Source organism: Silene latifolia, chromosome X, assembly GCF_048544455.1.
Source record: "Silene latifolia isolate original U9 population chromosome X, ASM4854445v1, whole genome shotgun sequence".
In the NCBI taxonomy this organism is placed as follows: Eukaryota; Viridiplantae; Streptophyta; class Magnoliopsida; order Caryophyllales; family Caryophyllaceae; genus Silene; species Silene latifolia.
This window is the reverse complement of record NC_133537.1, coordinates 7,286,703-7,306,861: the sequence shown is the minus strand read 5'-3', so window position 1 is coordinate 7,306,861 and position 20,159 is coordinate 7,286,703. Positions and strand designations below refer to the sequence as shown.

General features: G+C 37.5%; 1 protein-coding gene across 2 annotated transcripts; it reads left to right on the top strand.

The window, feature by feature from the left end:
• The first annotated feature begins 2,128 nt into the window (after positions 1–2,128).
• Positions 2,129–19,579, top strand: LOC141622648 (glycine--tRNA ligase, chloroplastic/mitochondrial 2-like). Of its 2 annotated transcripts, none has more exons than XM_074438661.1 (36): positions 2,129–2,629; positions 3,476–3,526; positions 3,617–3,684; positions 4,938–5,019; positions 5,133–5,196; positions 5,661–5,716; positions 6,734–6,811; positions 7,346–7,420; positions 7,500–7,570; positions 8,079–8,195; positions 8,295–8,396; positions 8,968–9,094; positions 9,205–9,288; positions 9,810–9,896; positions 10,371–10,472; positions 10,811–10,874; positions 11,154–11,209; positions 11,323–11,394; positions 12,670–12,752; positions 13,627–13,675; positions 13,883–13,945; positions 14,072–14,161; positions 14,257–14,343; positions 14,601–14,672; positions 14,783–14,841; positions 14,937–15,030; positions 15,834–16,052; positions 16,278–16,372; positions 16,803–16,893; positions 16,988–17,092; positions 17,322–17,360; positions 17,902–17,991; positions 18,273–18,374; positions 18,861–18,942; positions 19,172–19,257; positions 19,349–19,579. In XM_074438661.1, the coding sequence occupies exons 1-36, from the start codon at positions 2,372–2,374 to the stop codon at positions 19,445–19,447; spliced, it is 3,219 nt and encodes a 1,072-aa protein (XP_074294762.1). In that variant the 5' UTR covers positions 2,129–2,371; the 3' UTR covers positions 19,448–19,579. The 2 variants fall into 2 exon arrangements, with proteins under 2 accessions (XP_074294762.1, XP_074294763.1); XM_074438662.1 differs by having other exon boundaries at positions 2,195–2,629; positions 5,133–5,246.
• The last annotated feature ends 580 nt before the right edge of the window (positions 19,580–20,159 follow it).

Genomic DNA, 20,159 nt, shown 5'->3' with positions numbered 1-20,159 from the left:
AAGGGAATGGAGATCTACAGGGATAGGAGCAAGAAGAAGCTTTTCTTATCTCGGAAAGGCTACATTCGTAAGGTGCTAGCAAGGTTTGGCATGTCTCTTTGCTAAATCCATAGATACTCCTAGTGCATCGAATGCACATCTGTCTGTTGCTTTCTCACCCAAGTCACCAAGAAAGGGAGTACATGTCCCGAGTTCCGTACTCTAGTGCGAAGGGTAGTTTGATGTATGCTATGGTTTGCACTAGACCGATTTAGCACATCGATCGGTGTGGTGAGCCGGTTTATGGGTGATCCAGGTAAAGAGCATTGGCAAGTTGTGAAGAGAATTTTTCGGTACCTTAAGGGTATATCTGATGTTGGTCTCATTTATGGAGGTGATAGAGAGTGCCTTGTGTCGGGTACTCAGTTCGATTATGCGGAGATGTTGACAAAGAAACGATCAATGATCGGTTATGTTTTCACTCTTGGTGGTTCGATCGTCGATTGGAAGGCTACATTGCGACCTACGATTACTTTGTCTACTACTCGCGAGTATATGGCGTTGACCGCAGCAGCTAAAGAGGGAATCGGTTAAAAGGATTGGTTAGTGATTTGGGTCTACATCGAGCAAGCTATTGTATTATGTGATGATCTTAGTGCAATATGCTTGGCTAAAGATCAAGTCCATCATGAGAGGACTAAGCATATAGATGTGAGATATCACTTTCTAAGAAATGAGAAGAGGATTAAGGTGAACAAAGTGGGTCTGGCGATAACCCAACCGACATGTTCACTAAGCCATTCCCGCATAGCAAGTTCCAACATTGTTTGGACTTGCTAAATATCTAGATCTGTAATTGCCCTCTTGGGGGCAATATCGAGGAAAGGGAGAAGAGCTTTCGGTACATCCGGCATTTATGAGAATGCATCCGTACATCTCTGTCTGTTTGTGAGAGAATTCAAGTCAAGGTGGAGATTTGTTGGGTTTGTGCCTTGATTACTTTAACCGCCGCTTCAATAACTATGCGGTCCGTATCTCGTTATTGGGCTAGGTCCATGTTGGGCCTTTATTAGGTCATTACAGATTAGGTTTAGAGAGTATTATATAAACTCTCTAATCCTCTACCTAGCAGATTATGCTTATCATACCGTCTGAATCAGAATCAAAACTCCTCACATATCAATAAAACTCTCTCCCTTCTGCCCTGTGGACGTAGCTAACACACCGTTAGTGAACCACGTAAATTTGTGCGTTTGTCTTTTATTGTTCTTTATTTGTTCTTTCTTGCTTCTGTTATAACAACTATTTTTCTCCCTTGTGGCCTTGTCCCTTGGTACACTCTTTGATCTTATTTGAGTGAGAACACTGGTGCCTCTTCACCCTTTGATTTATGTAAGGAGAATGCTTTGAGACATGTTTTTATGAAGTATTGTAAATGAACAATTGACTTTGAAGGAGCTTGTGTCGTCTATAATGATTAATGAATATGAAGAATAGGATTGGAAAAACGTTACATTTATACTCATGTGAGGATATATATAGTCTAATTGTGTTCCCAAGATGTTTACGCATGAATATAATAATAGAAAATATAAGCGTATAAAACGGGTAAATTTTAAACACGAATTATTTTGACCGAGATTTTAGTGGATACGTATCCTTTTAATTGAAAAAATATATTCCATACTACTTTTTTTTTTTGAGAAAATCTTTCTTACTTCGTCATTTATCATTCTTTTATGGATAAAGAAGATTATTTTCATAGTTAGATACAGATTTTGTGGAGCTTATTGTAATTAATTGCACATTGGTTTCCATTTTTTCAAATCTATGATGTATTATTGTTTCCTCATTTTTCTAATTGTTGATTGTTAAATTACATGATTGCTTCCATAGAATATTTACGTAATTTTTTTTATTTCCGTGTTAATATTTCTAGTAAATGACACATGTCATTTATTAGGCTAACGACACGTGGCGAAAAATTAGGCTGACGGTTTCTGATTTAATAAAATATACTCTATGATATATGATATGATATGATATGATATGATAAGGAGAGAGGGTGTATATGGAAAAGTCGATTTTCATCTTTGCGGATGCTCTAACTCGAGTAGGCACTCAGTGACCCAAGCCATTACTAAAATGCACCCTTTTACGCCTCTCCCAGTCTCCCTCGTTATCACTTTACTTATCCCGTTACACCCTTGAAGCCTACAAAAACACACATCCAAATAACACAAAACTTGTCAACCTTATCTCTATCTATTGCATGAAGATTGAAGAACACGATGATTAATCACTAAACAATCAAATTAAACAATACCCATTTCACAAAATCAAACATTCTCAATTGGGTTTTCATCAATTTAATCAATTACATTGTATAATAATGGTGGGAACACTCACATTTCCACTTGTTATATCTGTTCTTAAACCCCATAAACCTCACAAATTACCACTTTTTCTTCCTCAAAATCGCCATTTTTACTTTAATGGTGTTCATAATCGAGTTTTAGCTTCATCATTGAATAATTCTGCTGCAAATTCATCAACTTTGCAGCATGATTTATCCAACAATGGTGACTTTAATTCTGTTAATAGTTCTTCCTCTGTGCCCACTTTTCAACAAGCTATTCAAAGGCTTCAGGTGCGTACATCCGACCCCCTTTAGATCGCAATTTGCGGGAGCCATTGAGTCACTGCGCTAATGTTGTCGTTGTTGTACCTTGAATTGTCTGTGTAATGATTATAAACCTGTACTCCCTCCGTCTCGTTCATTTGTTTACCTTTGATTAAAATATCCCTCGCAAATAATGTAGATGGTAATCAAATGACTGAGACGGAAAGAGTATAATTTTATCCAAAATGTGGAATTTATGTTATTTTGAAGCGATATATGTGATTAAGCTATAGTGCTAGTTCTATGATGTAGTTGGATTAGTTTGATAAACCTGAGGTTTCAATATTGGAATGTCAAAATGTCGGATTATTAAACTTGTTCTATGGGCAATTTGATATCGGAAAGAGCTGATCCTGATTTTGAGACGGGCTTGATATTAGTTGGTGCCTTGGTGGTTTCCATTTCTAATGGAGCCAAGGCTTGTATTCTTTGGTTTTTGATTACGATGGAACAAAGCAAAATGACTTGCTAAATTAGGGCACTTCTTGCATTATGAATTAGAAGTCCTTGGTACAATTCGCGTGGCACTGAGGTAATGTTGTAAATACTGAGGTGAGGCTGCTTACATTGCACCACCCACCCCGCTATTTGCGGTAGTCCTTAAGACATTGATGTAATGTTGATGTTGTTGTTGTTGATATCAATCAGTGCTTTTCCAGGATTCAACTTTTTGCAAGAATAGGATATATCCTTTTACCCCCCCAGTTTTATTTTTGTCTTTCTGAATAGCATACTACAACTGACTAGCGATTTCAATTAACGAGTGGTGAAACGATGGTTATTTATCTCAGGCCTTTATATTATTTATTGCAGGAGTATTGGGCTTCTGTTGGATGTGCTATTATGCAATGCAGCAACACAGAGGTGCTACTCTTGTATTCTTCATTTCTATCTACTGGTTGTGTGCCATGGATCTCTTGTAGCTATCTAAGCAGTAGTCCTTGCCCTTTTCAGGTTGGAGCTGGGACAATGAATCCTCTGACATATCTTAGGGTCCTTGGTCCTGAGCCATGGAATGTTGCGTAAGTATGATTGTAAAACTCGTCATTCATTCTGTTCTTCATAAAGTTCCTCTAGACAATAGATCAGTCCCCTCACAATATGCTTTTGCATCTTTTTCACGTAATTGGTGTAGTGTTCTTGTTTGTCACATCCTATTTCCCTTCTTGATATATTATGTAGAACTTTGACTTGCATCCTTATGTAGCAAGTAAAGGTAAAAAAAACAATTCCGAGGTACTTTGTTGCTTTTGGAGAATTTTTCCTCATAGTTGAAAAGTAGCACTATCTGATTCTAGGATAACTAAACTGTATTTGCTGAAGGTCGTACTACATTTTCTTTGTTGGTACATCTGCTATGTCCTTAAATCTTAAATGTGGAGTTTCAGACTAATGACCTTTAATACACTGTTTGTTAATCAATTTGTTATAGCTTTGCTCACGTGCCAGTTTGGAAGATGTAAGAGATGATTGTTTGTTACACTGGAACAGCGAAATAGAAACTGAACTAAGCTATATGTGCAATGGGGTTTTGGATGAAATTTGGCTTGACAGAAAAATATTATGATTTTTACACAGCTGAAAGGCAAATTTATGGCCTTACATAAATTACATATATGAAGTCTATTTAAGAATAGGAGGTTGTCACAAAGAGCCACGATAAACAAGTTGACATAGATTTTAATACTCTCTAGACCATAAAAGGAGTTGGGATATGGTGCAAGGTGGAAGATGTAACACTAACAATAAGTTGATCTACTATATGCACATTTTGGAAATTATTTTGGTGAAGCTCATATTTTAGTTGGGTAACCGGGATCAGTAGGTCTACTGAACAAACAAAAGACAGTAAAAACGGGAAGAAGGCAGTAAACCACTATGCACATTGCTAACCATGACAAATGCCACCGGATGAAGTTTTACTTGCAATAGATTTTCATTCTTTCAAGAGGCTAATTTTGGAGCTAACACGACATGTCAAGCTAATTGTACGAGTATGACTCTCTGTCAAAAGAACTACTGTCCAGTGGACTGAAGGGCAGAGTGAAAATAGTCTAAACAAAAAAGATCACCATTTTAAAAATTGTTTGATTGCTTCTCATTTTCTTTCAAGTCCTACATTATCTTCATGTGCTTACTCTATATGAGTATCACTTGATTCAGATCAAATTTTTGGAATTGATGCTTGGATATATTTATGATACTTGGTGATTTCTTCTCGTTAGTCATTTATGACTATTTTCTTATCATTGACACTTAAAATTTCATGCAAAAGGTATGTAGAACCTAGCATACGGCCTGATGATAGTCGGTACGGGGAAAATCCAAACCGTCTTCAGCGTCATACCCAGTTTCAGGTGAATCTTCTATGCGTGTATTCTGTATTCACCAAAAGACCAATGAACTCAGGGAAATGCCATGTCTCCTCTGATGAATTTGACACAAATTCCTGCTTGAATAATGATATCAGGTTATTTTGAAGCCAGATCCTGGAAATTCTCAAGACCTCTTCATCCGGAGCTTGTCTGCATTAGGTTGCGATTCATTCGGCCTTTTCTTCTGTGCTTGATCTTCGATTTACGAGGTCTATTGCCTGTGCATGTGTGTGCGTTTTTTAGAGGTGTTATTACTTGACTTATGCTTTCGGTACATCTGATGCTTGCCCATGCAACCTGTCACCTATGCACTTGCAGGTGTTTTTTGATGAAATTTTTGCCTTAATTTTGATTGTTGACGTGACGTACGAACAAATTGCCATCTGAGCTAAAATTCTGAGTTACCTGGATAGTAGTGAACATTAAGCTCAAGCAATGCTTTTGTTTCGTGTTAATGATCCCCCAAATGGCAATTCAAGCCGAGGCTTTGGTTTTGGTGATGTAACTGTAATCGAGTCATGTATTTGATTTCTACAAGATACTTAGGACTTGGTCTTTAGTGTGTTTTTTACGTTGATCTCAAACATTTTAAGTCTAAGTTCTCCGTCTTATATTCATTTCAGGTGTTAATGTCAATGACCATGACATACGGTTTGTGGAAGATAACTGGGAAAGTCCGGTAATATATTCTTCCTCCGTTCCATATGATAGTTTACGTTTGCTTTTTGCACAAATATTAAGATAGGGTCAAAACAAGTGGGGCATGTGAGCATGTGGGAAGGAAATGACTTTTCTACCCTTAAATTAAATTATCATATGGCTGTTAGCTAACAACAATCTACTGTCTACCACGAAGTCACTAACTCACTCCCTCATTCCTCACCACGGCATTCTTCTCTCATTCCACCATAGCCATAGGCATAGCCATGGATATTCCTAATCCCAATCTACCACTTAGTCCCTCTCTCATTCTCTCACTCCTCACCCACGACATTCCTCATCCCAATCTACTGTCTACCACTAACCCCCCCTCTCATCCCTGATCCCACCATAGCCACACCATTTCGAGCTCAAATGACCGTCATGGAACCACCGGAGAGGTTGGGAATGTAGTCTGTGGATTGTCGATAGAGAGGTTGGGAATGTGGTCTGTGGATTGTCGATCGGTGAGTGAGAGCTGAGTACAGGAGAAGGGGGTTGGTTGCTCAGGTAAAGTAGGTGGTGGCGGGTTGATTTGTATATGTGGTGGTGGTGGTCGCCGGAGAAAGCCGCGAAATGGTGGCGGGATCGATTGGGCAGTAGCCAGCGATGATAGCCATACTGATTTCAGTGGTGGTTGGTGGTGTCATAGGTACATGGTGGTGTCAGTGGTGGTCGTTGGTCAGTGGTTGGTGGGGTCGGTCGTGGTCGATGGTTAGGATGGTTAGGTTAGGTTGGGGTGAAGTGGTTGAGCTTGAGTTTTTAGTTAATTAAAAGTAAGGGCACCTTGGTCATTTAAAAGCTCATAACTTGTCCCAAAATAGAAAAGTAAACAATCAAATGGAACGGCCTAAAATGGAATACGTAAACAACTCAATGGAACGGAGGAAGTATCATGCTTTATAAATCAAGTGCTAGTTGAATTTATTCATAATGACGCAGCTGTTGGAAGAGTACTTTGTGATTGTAATACTAACACTTATTCACTTGTCTTCAGGTTCTTGGTGCCTGGGGATTGGGCTGGGAAGTTTGGATGGATGGGATGGAGATCACTCAATTTACTTACTTCCAGCAGGTAATTATTCTGTTTTACTTTAGTATTATCATTTATGCTAAATACATCCACACAAATTACCTTACCCTTTCGGTTTACTGCTGATTTCAGTCAATTTACTTGACATTTTACCTTTTTTGCTTTGGGAAGATCATGCCATAGGATCTGTAATTTATCCAACCAATCCCCCACAACATTAAGAAAAAATTGGGTACTTTATGTAGGACTTGAGTTGCTTGCTCTATGTGACTGCATATTAAGTTGAACATTTAAAAGTGAACTTCTTATCTAGATAGGGAGCCAGGCTTCTTTCAAATGTTATATCTATTTTGGTAGACAGAATTATCACCTTGATGTGGAGACTCTAAAGTGCATGTGAATTTGACACCCTTGACTTTAAAAAGGTATCCTTAACTGACTGTTGAAAAGATATTTTACAATGTCCACCTTTATCTATTTATTTTTCATCGCCGTATGTTCTCTCTGTGTGTGGGTGCAAGCTGTCCACTGTCTATGTGTGTATGTGTGCCTTAAATTTTTGTATGTTACTTCTAGGCTGGAGGTATTCCGTTGTTGCCGGTCTCTGTTGAAATCACATATGGACTTGAGCGAATCCTCATGCTTCTTCAGGTCTGTTTAGCTGTTTGGTCTTCCACACTCCACAGTTCTGCTCTATATGTTTCTGAGTTTTGTCTTTGTCTGCTGGCAGGGAGTTGATCATTTTAAGAAGATTCAGTATGCTGATGGTATCTCCTATGGAGAACTGTTCTCAGAAAATGAGTAAATACCTCAGTTCCTTTCATTTTTTTTCATAGTATAAAGCCTGAATAAATGAAAATTTTCTATATCTACAAGCCACAGTTGTCCTCAAAGTCAGTATGCAGGATACAAAGTAATTATCGCCTTATCGGTTCTTTTTTGGCTGCTTACTTGCTTTGTTGTTCTTTTTTTGGTAGTTCAGTATGCACCAGGAGTCCAGGATTAGACACTAGCACTTAATGTACTATTGTTGGTCTCCGAGCTTTCATAGGGAATATGTTTTATCAAATGACCCCTGTTTTCTTGTCACAGAATAGGGGCCTTTACTAGGAATCTAGGATAATGTCTTTGTATGTTATTCCATCCAATCAAGTGCAATGTTCCCATATCTTAAAATATGTGAGGGGAATATTGAAATCTGGAACGATTGGATTGCAGGGAGTATTTAATGCTGTTGTATCTTTTGCCTCTATTTGACCTATGCTGTTGCTTTGTTTATCAGTTTATGAACTTTAAGTTTATATTTCAGGAAGGAAATGAGTGCGTATTATCTGGAGCACGCCAACGTTGATCATATTCAAAAGCATTTTGATTTTCATGAGGAAGAAGCTCGCTGCCTGCTTGAACTGGGCCTGGCAATCCCTGCGTATGTCCTTTATGCTGACTGCAAGTGTGATTTATATCATTCTTGAATCTTGATAGTAAATATAGTCACTGAAACTTACATGAATATTAAATGTGCTAGGTATGATCAGCTTCTGAAGACATCTCATTGTTTCAACATCTTAGATTCTAGAGGCTATGTTGGCGTAACTGAACGTGCTCGTTATTTTGGCAGAATGCGTAGGTGAGTAGATTTGTTTCGTTACTCTTCAATAACTTTAGCTGATGTGCCTTACTTTTTTTGGGACTGTTAGTGCGGGCTCTCAGTGTCATCCTTGACATGATGCTGTTCTTGTCCTATGTAAGCCGTTATTAGTTTCCTTCCACAAATCTGACACTGTTTTAGTGTTCCAGTAGACTCACTTTCAAGTTATCTTTTCTTTTGTTTATATATTTGTTATCATTTCGAAAGGATGAAAGTGGGTGTATTCATTGTGTAGTCAGGGTGGAAGCTGTTTGGCAGTGTACAGTGCATATTCATTGCATACTGTTATCCTTGCTTCAAATACTTGAATAATTAATACTACATCGTTTATATCAATTTGAGAAAAGTGCTTTTATCATTTGGCTCGGGATCTTGTAGCCACCTGTGCAGCTGTTCTATGTCATCATGCACCTTAGAAAAAATTGTTATAGGAACACTAGATAACTAGACAGTTTTTTGATTTTGCTTGTGAAGTCCAAGAGGCAACAACATATATCTTCAGATAATTCACATTCTCGCCGTGTTTTTAGCATGACTTTTTTTTCTTCAGTTTAGCTCGTCAATGTGCACAATTGTGGCTAAACACAAGGGAGTCTCTTGGACATCCTCTGGGTGTTGCGCTTGAGGGTGGTTCTCTTATCTGCCCCAGTGAGGTCGTGCAGTCTGCAGTCAAAAAGGTTGGTGTGCAAGTTCAAGGTTCATTGATTGTTAGCTTTCCCTTAATTTTGCAGTTTGATGCTGCTGCCTGGGGTACTGCCTCTGATTCCGAATTTTTGTGCAATTATAGATGTCAGTAGAGCCACGGGTGTTTGTCCTTGAAATTGGAACAGAAGAGTTACCACCCCAAGATGTAGCTTATGCAAGTCAGCAGGTTGGTTCTATTGGTTCTTTTGGCTCCTTGATTTCTTTCCAATCAATGATGAGATTTGCATCTGTCTTTCTGAACTTCTATTACTCCAAATCTTCATCATTATAATTTTGGAGCTTGATACTTCTACTTTTCCTTATTATTTGATATCCTTCTGTACACGGGCGTTGCCCCCTTGGTGCTCGTACATATAAAAAAAGAACAAATTCTATCTATTGCTGTCTGGTGCTTTGAAGATGTAACAAGCCAATTTGCAAATTTTTGTATACTCCCTCCACGTGGATAAGTCCTCACTCACACTCTATTTAGACAAATGCCTGTATTGTGTGACCCCTCTTGCTCCCTTGTTCGTAATAAATTGGTGTAAATAATTGCCCCCATTTTCTTCAAGACTCAAGACCTTTGATTTTGGGATCTATGCACTCTCATTTTTTTCTTTCTGTATGCCATGATTAGTTCATTCTTTATAGCAGTCTCTGTTGTAAACCTTGTAATGCCTAATTATCTAATGTGGTTGGCTGCAGTTGAAAGATCTGATTATGCAACTGCTGGAGAAGCAGAGATTGAGTCATCATGAAGTGCAAGCATTTGCCACACCTAGAAGACTGGTGGTATGCCTCTAAAAGTCCTTTTTCATATTCCTCATTTTGATTCACTGATTTTTTTCCGTCATGTTGAGTTCACATCGTGCATTGAATGTAAGACATATCAGGAGAAGCATGTGCTAGTTGGTCAATGCGTTGGTTTTATTTTATCAACTCACCGATGATTCATTTATTTTTCCTCCATTTTTTTCTATTTAGTCTATTTGGCGTTATTGTGAAGAGGAAATTTGAAAAATGGGGCTACATGGAAAAAATAGAGGGAGTAGTAGTTTAAAAGTTTTATGGTATCTCGGGATTCAAATAATGGTACGACGAACCTTGTCGTAAGAATTTATGAACCACCATAGTTATAGATTTAATTTTACATCATACCTTAGATTAGGAATCCAATTGCCTAGTTTTATGTGTATTATCCTAGCTGTAAACTTGGAGAAAAGAAAAGATTAAAGAAGGATTAGTCTGCTTGGTTTGCATTTGCAGGTTTGTGTCAATGACCTTTGTGCCAGGCAAGTGGAGAAAGAGGTCGAGGTTCGTGGACCTCCAGTTTCGAAGGCATTTGACAACCAAGGAAATCCAACAAAGGTATTGCCTTACTGCGTAATGTTATTTTACTGATGATAATTTCTTATCAACTAATTGGGAGGGATTTAAGAGACAAAACATTGAACCATAGAAAAGTGAGAAATTGAAAAAAGAGTGAATTAAAAGTTGATAAAAATGAAGGGGCGAGATGGAGGGGGTAATGAAAAGGTAAGTGACTAAAGTGTGAGGCCAATAAGTAAATTTTCTAATTTCATTTAAATTCCTATAACAGTGTCATTTATGACCGCTATGTCTTGTTTGATGTGTAATTCTCTTACTCTTCTATCTGTCTATTAAACTTGTGCGCTTACCTAATGCCCTAGCCTAATCCTTTTCAGGCTCTTGAGGGGTTTTGCCGCAGATATAATATTTCTTCAGATGTGGTATATGAAAAAGTAGATGGTATGTATGCTGCTGTTTGTATGTATACTTATTTTCAATGCTCAAGAGTCAAGACATTGATTCTGCAAAGTAGTTGCTTGTCAATGCAATACTTGATATGATTTTCATTTCCGATCATCAAGAAAAAATCCCTGTGCACACACGACCCCCATCACCCCGCAATCGGTGAGAACCGCTGAGGGATTGGGTTGATGATGTATTGAAATTTGTAATGTCACTGACTGATAATGAGGTTACTGCTAAGTTACTTTGTTGACTGAATTGCATTTTATAATTCAGGGAAGACCCCATATGTATATGCTCGTGTTATGGAGCCTTCTAGATTTTCTTTGGAGGTTAGTTGTGGACATCTGGGCTAATAATCATTTGGCCTATTCTAGTTCTTTCTCATTTTTCAATCTAATGAAATTCTTTTGTGAACTTAGAAACTAATTGAATCAGTACCTAGGTCTTAGCTGAGGATCTGCCTGGTACCATTTCTAAGCTGGCATTCCCAAAGTCCATGCGTTGGAACTCACAGGTGCTTTACTTTGTTAATTTGGAACATTGAGTTTCACAATACATAACAATCCTGTTAAAGCTATTTCATGATCTGCAAAGCTATAACCATGGCTTACATACTTAGATGCTTGTACAGTCTCATATGTTTCATTTAAAATGATATATTCCATGAGGTGAAGTTATTATTTCAGTCTGACCTAACTGTTGAGTATCATGTTTGAACTTCAGAGATACAAAGTACGAAGTACATGATGTTTTTAACTGTTTTTATTTTACTTCTTTTGAGGAAATACAAGTTTTTAACTGTTATTATAACTGTTTGACTAAAGTTCTTCTGCGCGGCTTTCCAGAAGTTTGTAAATGCCGCAATGTTTTTGTTAATGTTCAACTACCTTGCGTACCTTGGTAAATCTCAGTCATCCCTTCAAGCTAATTGTACTCTGTTTGTTTTATTGTTACAGCTTAAGCATCTGTGTTAAGTGCTAACTGCTAAATACCCACTAGCTCATATTACCGTTTTTCTTTTCCCTTTCTAGTTAATTTAATCCAAAATAAGATAAGTCACAGCTTTTTGTCACTGGATTAGTATATCTAAATAGTATTAGATCTCTTTCTTCAAAAAAAAAAAAAATAGTATTAGATCTCAGTTTTGGTCACAGTACCGATTATCGCGGCATAATATTGTTCAATGCAATCAATATCGCTTCAAAACGCGGTAATGATGTTGCGGTAAACTCCAAAACCTTTATATCCGGCCAATATTTAAAGCTATGACATTATTTATGATGTTAAAAAAGGTTTTATGCTGTAGCATGAAAACATCCATCTCTATCACTAGGTCCATTTGAGAACTTAAGCGAGAAGTTTTCCACTAGGAATAGTAATAATAGGAACACAATCTAGATACCCTTTTGTGATTTTAAGCAGGAAGATCCCGTCTAATTAAAAATAGGAATGTGTTGACTTATGAAGCTACCGTGTTACATGTCTTACCTTGGTCTGGAATCTCTGACCAAAATTTCATTTTTTCTTTTGAATGGGGAAGTGGTTTTCTACTTTTCTTCCATGGGTTCCTCTTTGATTGATTGTGTGCTTAATTCTTGTAGTAGCATCTACAAAAATGTTCTTGTTCATGATATGTTTGGGGCTTTTGATTCCTTGTGGACTTCTCTTTGCGAATGGTTATATGCTGAGCAACTATCTTTATTCATATTTTTTTTGAGGACTCCAGACGTTTTAATAAATATCAAGTAACAATTTTTATTTGACACTTGATATTTTTTGTCACATGTAGGTTTTGTTTAGCAGGCCTATTCGTTGGATTATGGCTCTTCAGGGTGACACTGTCATTCCATTTACTTTTGCTGGAGTTTTTAGGTGACTATATGTTCTTTCCTGTATGTCTTCAGAAAGTTTCTCCTGTTCTTATCAGATAAAGCCTAAATTTGATCTGTATACTTTAAGTCAAAGAGAGACTTCAAATGAGCATGTTGACTTACTTTCTGTCATTGATTCTGTTCTCGACCAGCCAGAGATTTTAATTGAGCACTGTGCTCTACAGTTCCATTGCAATCTGACAATCAACGTCGTTTTTGAATTCTTATAGAGCGACATTTAAGCTCGATGAATTTCTCGACAGGACTTCTTATTACAAGTCATTTAAAAACAACTCCTCAGTGCTGCAACTCAGGAGGTTGCATACTTCCAAGTCCATTACACCCCCCCCCCCCCCCGCGCCATAGGCACTGGGATAATGCTGTTATTATCGTCGTCGTGATATGTGATATTTGTCTTCTTGAACCTCCTGTCCTCAACTTCTCTACATAATGTAATTATATATGGCCATGAGTATTAAGTATTGCCAACTTGTATGGCACCACAGGATCATAAAAAGGGTGATTTTTCTAACCTTGAGTTAAGTGTGTATTATGTGCCTTCTTTATTTGAATCAGGACTTGGCTATTCATAATACGTGCTAGATTTACATTGGTGTTATCAGATAAATGACATGCTATTACTATACATCTGACAACTTTGCTTCTTTCTATCTCTGGTACTTGCACATTTGTTTCTTTCACAGTTGACTTTACAGTTTTCCTATTTGCTCAGTTGCCGTATAAATAACTGCATTCTGTACATGCAAAATTAGTTAGATGATTACAGCTTCAGGCTTCAATTTCTGAATCGTTGCAGCAGCCTCTTTTTTATTATTGAATATCTATCAATCTAATTTCATTTTTTATTGCCTCAGCGGAAATTTATCGCATGGCCTCCGTAACAGTCCCTTTGCAACTGTCAAGGTATGCAGTTCAGCTGCTGGATACTTGTATGGGAACAAATGAGATTTGAATTTTAAACAATTATATTTGCTCAAGTTCTGTAGTGCCAAAAAAACCAAAAATGTATTTGATCCTATGTAGAAGCTTTTGACTGATACCCCGATGTCACTTCAACTTGGTGTGTGTTCATGTATATTTCTCATCTAATTTTTGGGTCCCATCATTCAGGTGGAAAGTGCTGAATCCTACACTGCTGTGTTAAAGGATGCTGGGATATCCGTAGATGTTGAGGTACTGCATAGTAAAACAAATCTGAAATGATATCATATTTGGACATGCCAATTGGTTTACTTTTTTGCGAAAAGCTGGCTTCTTACCTTCTTGTATATTTTGCTAATAAATTGTTTGTGACTTCAGGAGCGCAGGAAAATGATATTAGAACGTTCTAGCGCTTTGGCTGAAAGCGTTGACGGACAACTAATTTTGCCAAGTGGTTTATTAGATGAGGTGCTCTACCATCTTGTGTTGCTCCAAATATAGAAATATTTGGTTCTTTCTATGATTAATGAATAAAAAAGTACTTTTTTTGGTATCCTGTTTAGGTTTTGAATCTAATTGAAGCTCCAATGCCTATACTTGGGAAGTTTGACGAGTCTTTCTTAATGCTTCCAAAAGATCTGCTGACAATGGTAAACTTATTATCTATTGACATTTCTGTATGGAACCATGTATAATGCTTGCCATTATGGAACAAGGATAAGCTTAAATGGCTACGATTATGTATTGGTTCTAAATCAACCTTTAAGCTTCTCACAATCTAGGGTATTACAACAAGTTCAGCATTTTAGAGGTGGATATGTTCTGAGATTTTGTATCTTTCATTGCTAACTCCATAAGGAGTTGACCCCGGCCATTATTTAACAGCTTTGCTCTTCCGTTTGTACAGGTTATGCAGAAGCATCAAAAATACTTTGGGATTTCTGATAATGAGGGGAGATTGTTGCCATATTTTATCGCAGTAAGATACACATGCCTATGTTTACCCTTTGTGATCGTCAGACATGCTTTTGTGGTATCATTTCTATGAGGCGTATATCTAGTCACTAATGATTTTATGGTCTGAATAAGGTGGCAAATGGAGATATTAATGCTGATGTTGTGAGGAAAGGGAATGAGGCAGTTCTCAGGTTTACAAAACCTCATCACCTCAAATCTTGTGAATGAATCGGTTTACCCTTCAATTATATAAGAATGAAAAAGTTTCAATATCATTGTCTTGCAGAGCACGGTATGAAGATGCAAAATTCTTCTACGAGACAGACACAAGAAAGAAACTTATTGAGTTTAGAGGTCAATTAAGTGGCATTCTCTTCCAAGTAAGTCGATGGATTTCTATTGTTAACATTTCAAAAGAAGTATTTTGAGCAATTTTCCCAAGTTCCTCAAGCATAGCATTGAATATTGGTTTCGGTCGGGGTATTACCTGCTGCAGCCTGATCTCGCTCAGTCGCTCAATGTGGCCAATTTCGTCATTAAATGTTGTAAAATTTGGATGAAGGGATCTTCATAATCATTACAAAAAAGTCGCATATCAGTGTTGCGACCTTGATTTAAAACCATGCTCCTGACTCCCTGAGGTTTGGGTAATCCTGAAATTATCCCCTCGTCCCAAAGGACTGGTAACTAGCTGATGGATGGCGAGTGCTAGCATTCTGGACCCCTGACTTAATGGTATTGAGTCTATGGACTTGAGGAAAAAAGGGGTGGAGTGGGGTTGGGGGACATTTTAAATTACTACTGTAAATATTTACCGTGTTGAAACAATAAGTTTGACCCTCTAACCCTGAAACTTGGTGAAACACTAGGTTATGTCATTGTTGTTGTCATTTTTGTGTTCTTTTCTATTTCAATCTTTTCTCAGTTTCAAGGTGTCCCCCAGTCCCTCTTACAGACATTTTAGTTATTTTTCATGAATTGTCAAATTGTGAATCACGGATGTTGAAGAAAGATAAATATTCTATATGTATATGCGGACATGGAAGTCTTCTGCCTGCTGTGTATAGATGGTGCTCCCAACAGGATTATACCAAACTTGTACGCTATTGAGACATAATTTTTTTTTCCCATTCTGTTTCCCTCTTGCTAGTTATTGCTTATATTTTTCTTTTTATATGAACAGGAGAAGCTTGGAACCATGCTGGACAAGATGAAACGCGTTGAGATGATTGTTGAAAAACTAGCCTCTTCATTGGGTTTTGAAAAGGAGCAGCTTCAGACTGTTGAGGATGCTGCATCACTTGCCATGTCAGATCTTGCTACTGCTGTTGTGACCGAGTTCACATCCCTGTCAGGAATAATGGCCCGCCATTATGCTCTTAGAGATGGATACTCGCAGCAGGTTTTAACTTTTGACTTGTATACCACTACCTTTTTTTTTTGCTATAGCATACACCTTTCCTTACCCCACTGTTGGCAGGAGCCACCGAGACATTCTGGGGTAACGTTGTTGGTCTTGTTGTCTTTCTTTGGTCAATTTTTTGTTCTCTTTTCATGAGAGGATGAGAGCATCTATCGGATACCCTTTGTTGCCTTTATTGATCAGTACTATTTGTCGAAATGGCAGATTGCTGAGGCTTTATTTGAGATTACACTTCCTAGACATTCCGGGGACATACTTCCAAAGACCGATGCAGGCAATGTTCTCGCAATAGCTGACAGGTGTATAGCTATTTATATGAGCTTGCTGATATTTCAAATTGGTGTGGTAACATCTTATATTCTATTTGCTTCTTAGTTTAAAAAACAAGCCGGGCTAGATTACCTCGGGGGCACAATAGGTGCACCTTTAGCAAAAGACTTGGCTAATGAGGCACACTACTATGCAATTTCCACACCTTTTCTTCTAGTTCTTCTGTTCCGCCCTTTCCTTTGCTCCATTATACCCTGCTTTTTTTCTTCACATGTCATTGTTTAAACTAAAAAAGGTGTGTTGATTCACACTTTTAATTGCAAAAATGGTGTGCGGCTCCGCTTTTGCATGAGCGCGTACTTTAACCTTGTCACCACAGCCCTCCCTCGTGGGCCTCGTCACCGTGAATCCGTGATGCATCTTGTGCCTTTTAAACTAAGCTTTGTTTCTGTACTGCAGATTAGATAGCCTTGTTGGATTATTTGCGGCAGGTTGTCAGCCTAGTTCCTCCAATGACCCATTTGGTCTACGAAGGATATCTTATGGCCTTGTAAGACTGCAAATTCTGCTCTACTTCTAAGTTTCCTTGCATCAATGTAATGATATCTTTTTTTTTTTTCTCTCTCACACTGAGTAATGAACAGGTACAACTGTTGGTCGACAATGATATAAACTTAGACTTAAGATGGGCAATGGAGCTCGCTGCTAAGATTCAACCCCTTGCAGTCGATTGCAATGTTCTAGATGATGTAAGCACATTCATTTACTTAAAGAGTTATTCTGTCGGTTCATCAGTTCATGATGCTTAGTGTTTGGCATATGCTGCTACATTAAAATTCTTAATTACAAAATTCAATGTTATAGTTGTGAGGTGTGCCTTAAATTTCCATTATATGTGTAATCTTCTTTAGTTTGTATTTGGTCTTCTTTAAATTTTTCTTCCGACATTTCTGTGAAAAATTTGGATTATTACTGCAGGCACATCAATTTGTTACTAGGAGGCTGGAGCAATATCTGGTATGTATTCTATAAACAATGATAGCTTTTATCTTACTGCTATCAGCTAACTAAGAAATTTTATGGATAAATCACAGATCCCTTCCACCACGTTTGATACTTAAAACCCTGATCCCCAACAATAGAAAATAGGCATAGTTTGATACTTTGATCTGAACTTCTAAAACCACAAGTCCTTGACCTAGTTTAGAGTTAAGGCCTATGTAGAGCTGTTAACTTCATCTTCCAGGATGCTTTTGCTATGCAAAATAGAGCTAGATTGGGCGTCATTCAGCTCAAAGTAACGAATTTTCATAAACTTATTTGTGTATTAGAGGAAGGCAGTCATCAATTAGAAAAACCTATCCATTGTCTTGGTTTGAGCTGGTATGCAGCTCATAGTCGCTTCGTCCTCTTCCTCTATAGTGTTGATTTATTATTAGTTGTTTGTTTTGTCAAGGCTTTTAACACTGATAAAAGAAACATTATTTTCCCCTTCTTGTGGAGTATATAAGCAATATCCACATTCTTATCCTTATGCTGGGTCCAAATCTGGTGGCAGGTTGACAAGGGATTGAACCCAGAAGTTGTCCGATCTATCCTCTTGGAACGGGGTAATTGGCCATGTCTGGCAGCCAAATCTGCAGTGAAGGTGCGTTCCCTCATAGTCGCTATTGTCGTGAAGCTTTTATTGGCTTAATCTCCTTTTAACAGATCAACTGCCCATGATCTCAATAAGAATGTATGTTTTAGGATTGAGATAGTAAAATCTATTTCCTGGCAATATATAGAAGTTTTTGAGGATCCTGTTTGTGTATTCATACTCTTCAGCATTCCTGACCTGATTTGACTTTTGTTAGACAAACTATCTTCCTCTTAATTATATGTAAAGACAATACTGCTCTACTCAAAGATAGAAAACTCACGTTTCAGATGGAAATGCTGTTCAAAGACGAGCTCCTACCAAAGATAATTGAAGCATATTCTAGGCCTACGAGGATTGTTCGAGGGAAGAACACTAATGTAAACACAGAGGTAATAACTATAACTCGAGTTGCTCGCATACTGACCTTTTTTTTTTTTTTTTTTGGATTATTAACTTTTTTCTTGTGAATAATATTTCATGGAGTAATCTATGTTACTCTGACTCGGCCGCGAGTGTCAGAACGATTATTGTTAGCGAAGTTTTCAATTTTTGGTCTAAAATGAAGTGTTTTGTCGTGTCGGACATGCAACATGTGACCAAATTGAAGTGTCGGAGTAACATGTTATTTTTAAGTCTTTTAACGTTAGGGCGTTGCAGACTTCATGGAAATTTGCTTCATCTAACTGCCAATACCCCAATTTTGTTGCTACCCTTGGGTCGATTTGAAGTTGAGATTGTTGTAGCTAATATGTCATATATATCTTCTCTTAACTCTGTATCGAACTCAACTTTGCATAATCTTGATGATTGTTCTTCTGTGACAATAATGCAATCATTTTCACAAGCATGGTTTACTGCTGTCAAAACCCTAATAGGTAAATGAAGTTGCTTTTGAGACCGAGGAGGAGAGAGCTTTGTGGAATGCGTTTTTGTCAGTTAACAGTAAAGTTCATCATGGTAATTCCCTTCCCCCCCCCCACCCCCCCTTTTTTTTCTTCAGATTACTTTCTTACTGGATCATTTCCCGTCGTTTTTTTTATAAATCTTTGTTTTAATACCGACTTCACATGAAAAGTCATTACTGGAGTTGAATGAAAACTGAGTTTCCGAGCAAGTATATATTCCTTGAATGACATACTTAATCTTTGTCTGTTTTTTGAATTCGGAATTCTGAATTTTTCAACAGGAGTTGAAATAGATGATTTTGTTCAAGCGTCTTCAGAACTAGTACAACCTCTAGCTAATTTCTTCGATAATGTATTTGTAATGGTGGTATGCATCTATTCTTATAACTCAAGGCTTCATATAAATATTCTTGTGTAATAAGCAAAAAAAGTTGACCACAAATAATTGCTTTTTCCAGGAAGATGAACAGATTAGGAAGAATCGGCTTGCGTTGCTCCAGAAAGTCGCAGACCTTCCTAACGGAATTGCAGATCTTTCAGCATTACCAGGTTTTTAATTCTATTCAATTAACCATTGTACTAGACCACATTTTTGGTGAGAATTATAGCATTAGTGAATAGGCCTGTAAACTTAATTTATGTACAGGAATAACAAAAACGCCAAACTTAATAGATCCATTTTTTAACTAGTCAAGGCTTGAACACAATTTTGTTTTTGACTAAAAACACGAGATCGAACTCAAACCCTATTTAGTTAAAGAGTCCATATCAAATGGCCAATTGAGGGTTCTTTTGTATTACATACGCCCCTCGATAAATTTCTAGTTTAGTTTCTTTGGCTACTTTTTGGGTAGTACTCCGTATTTTGCAAACTGTACCATGTGTAGCCATGTAGGTCGTTTCTGGTGCGTGCTGTGATTTCGGTTATACCCCTGGTTTTAATGCCTAAATAAACTACTTATCGGAAGTAAAACATTTGCTGAAAGATATGGGATACAAACCATAATAAACATGTGGTTACAACTTACACCCCACATGACATATCCTTGTATTTTCCTTTTCTTGTACACCCTCCGTTCCGGTCATTTGTTTACTTTTTATTTTGGCATAAAAACCAAGGAAATAGGAGGGGACCATTTGTAAATATAACTGATGGGTGACAAGTGGATCAAGATGAGGTGGATGATCAAATAACTTGTAAATTGTTCCTAAATCAGAAAGGTAAACAAATGAGTGAGACATCAAAAATGGAATAGGTAAACAAATGAT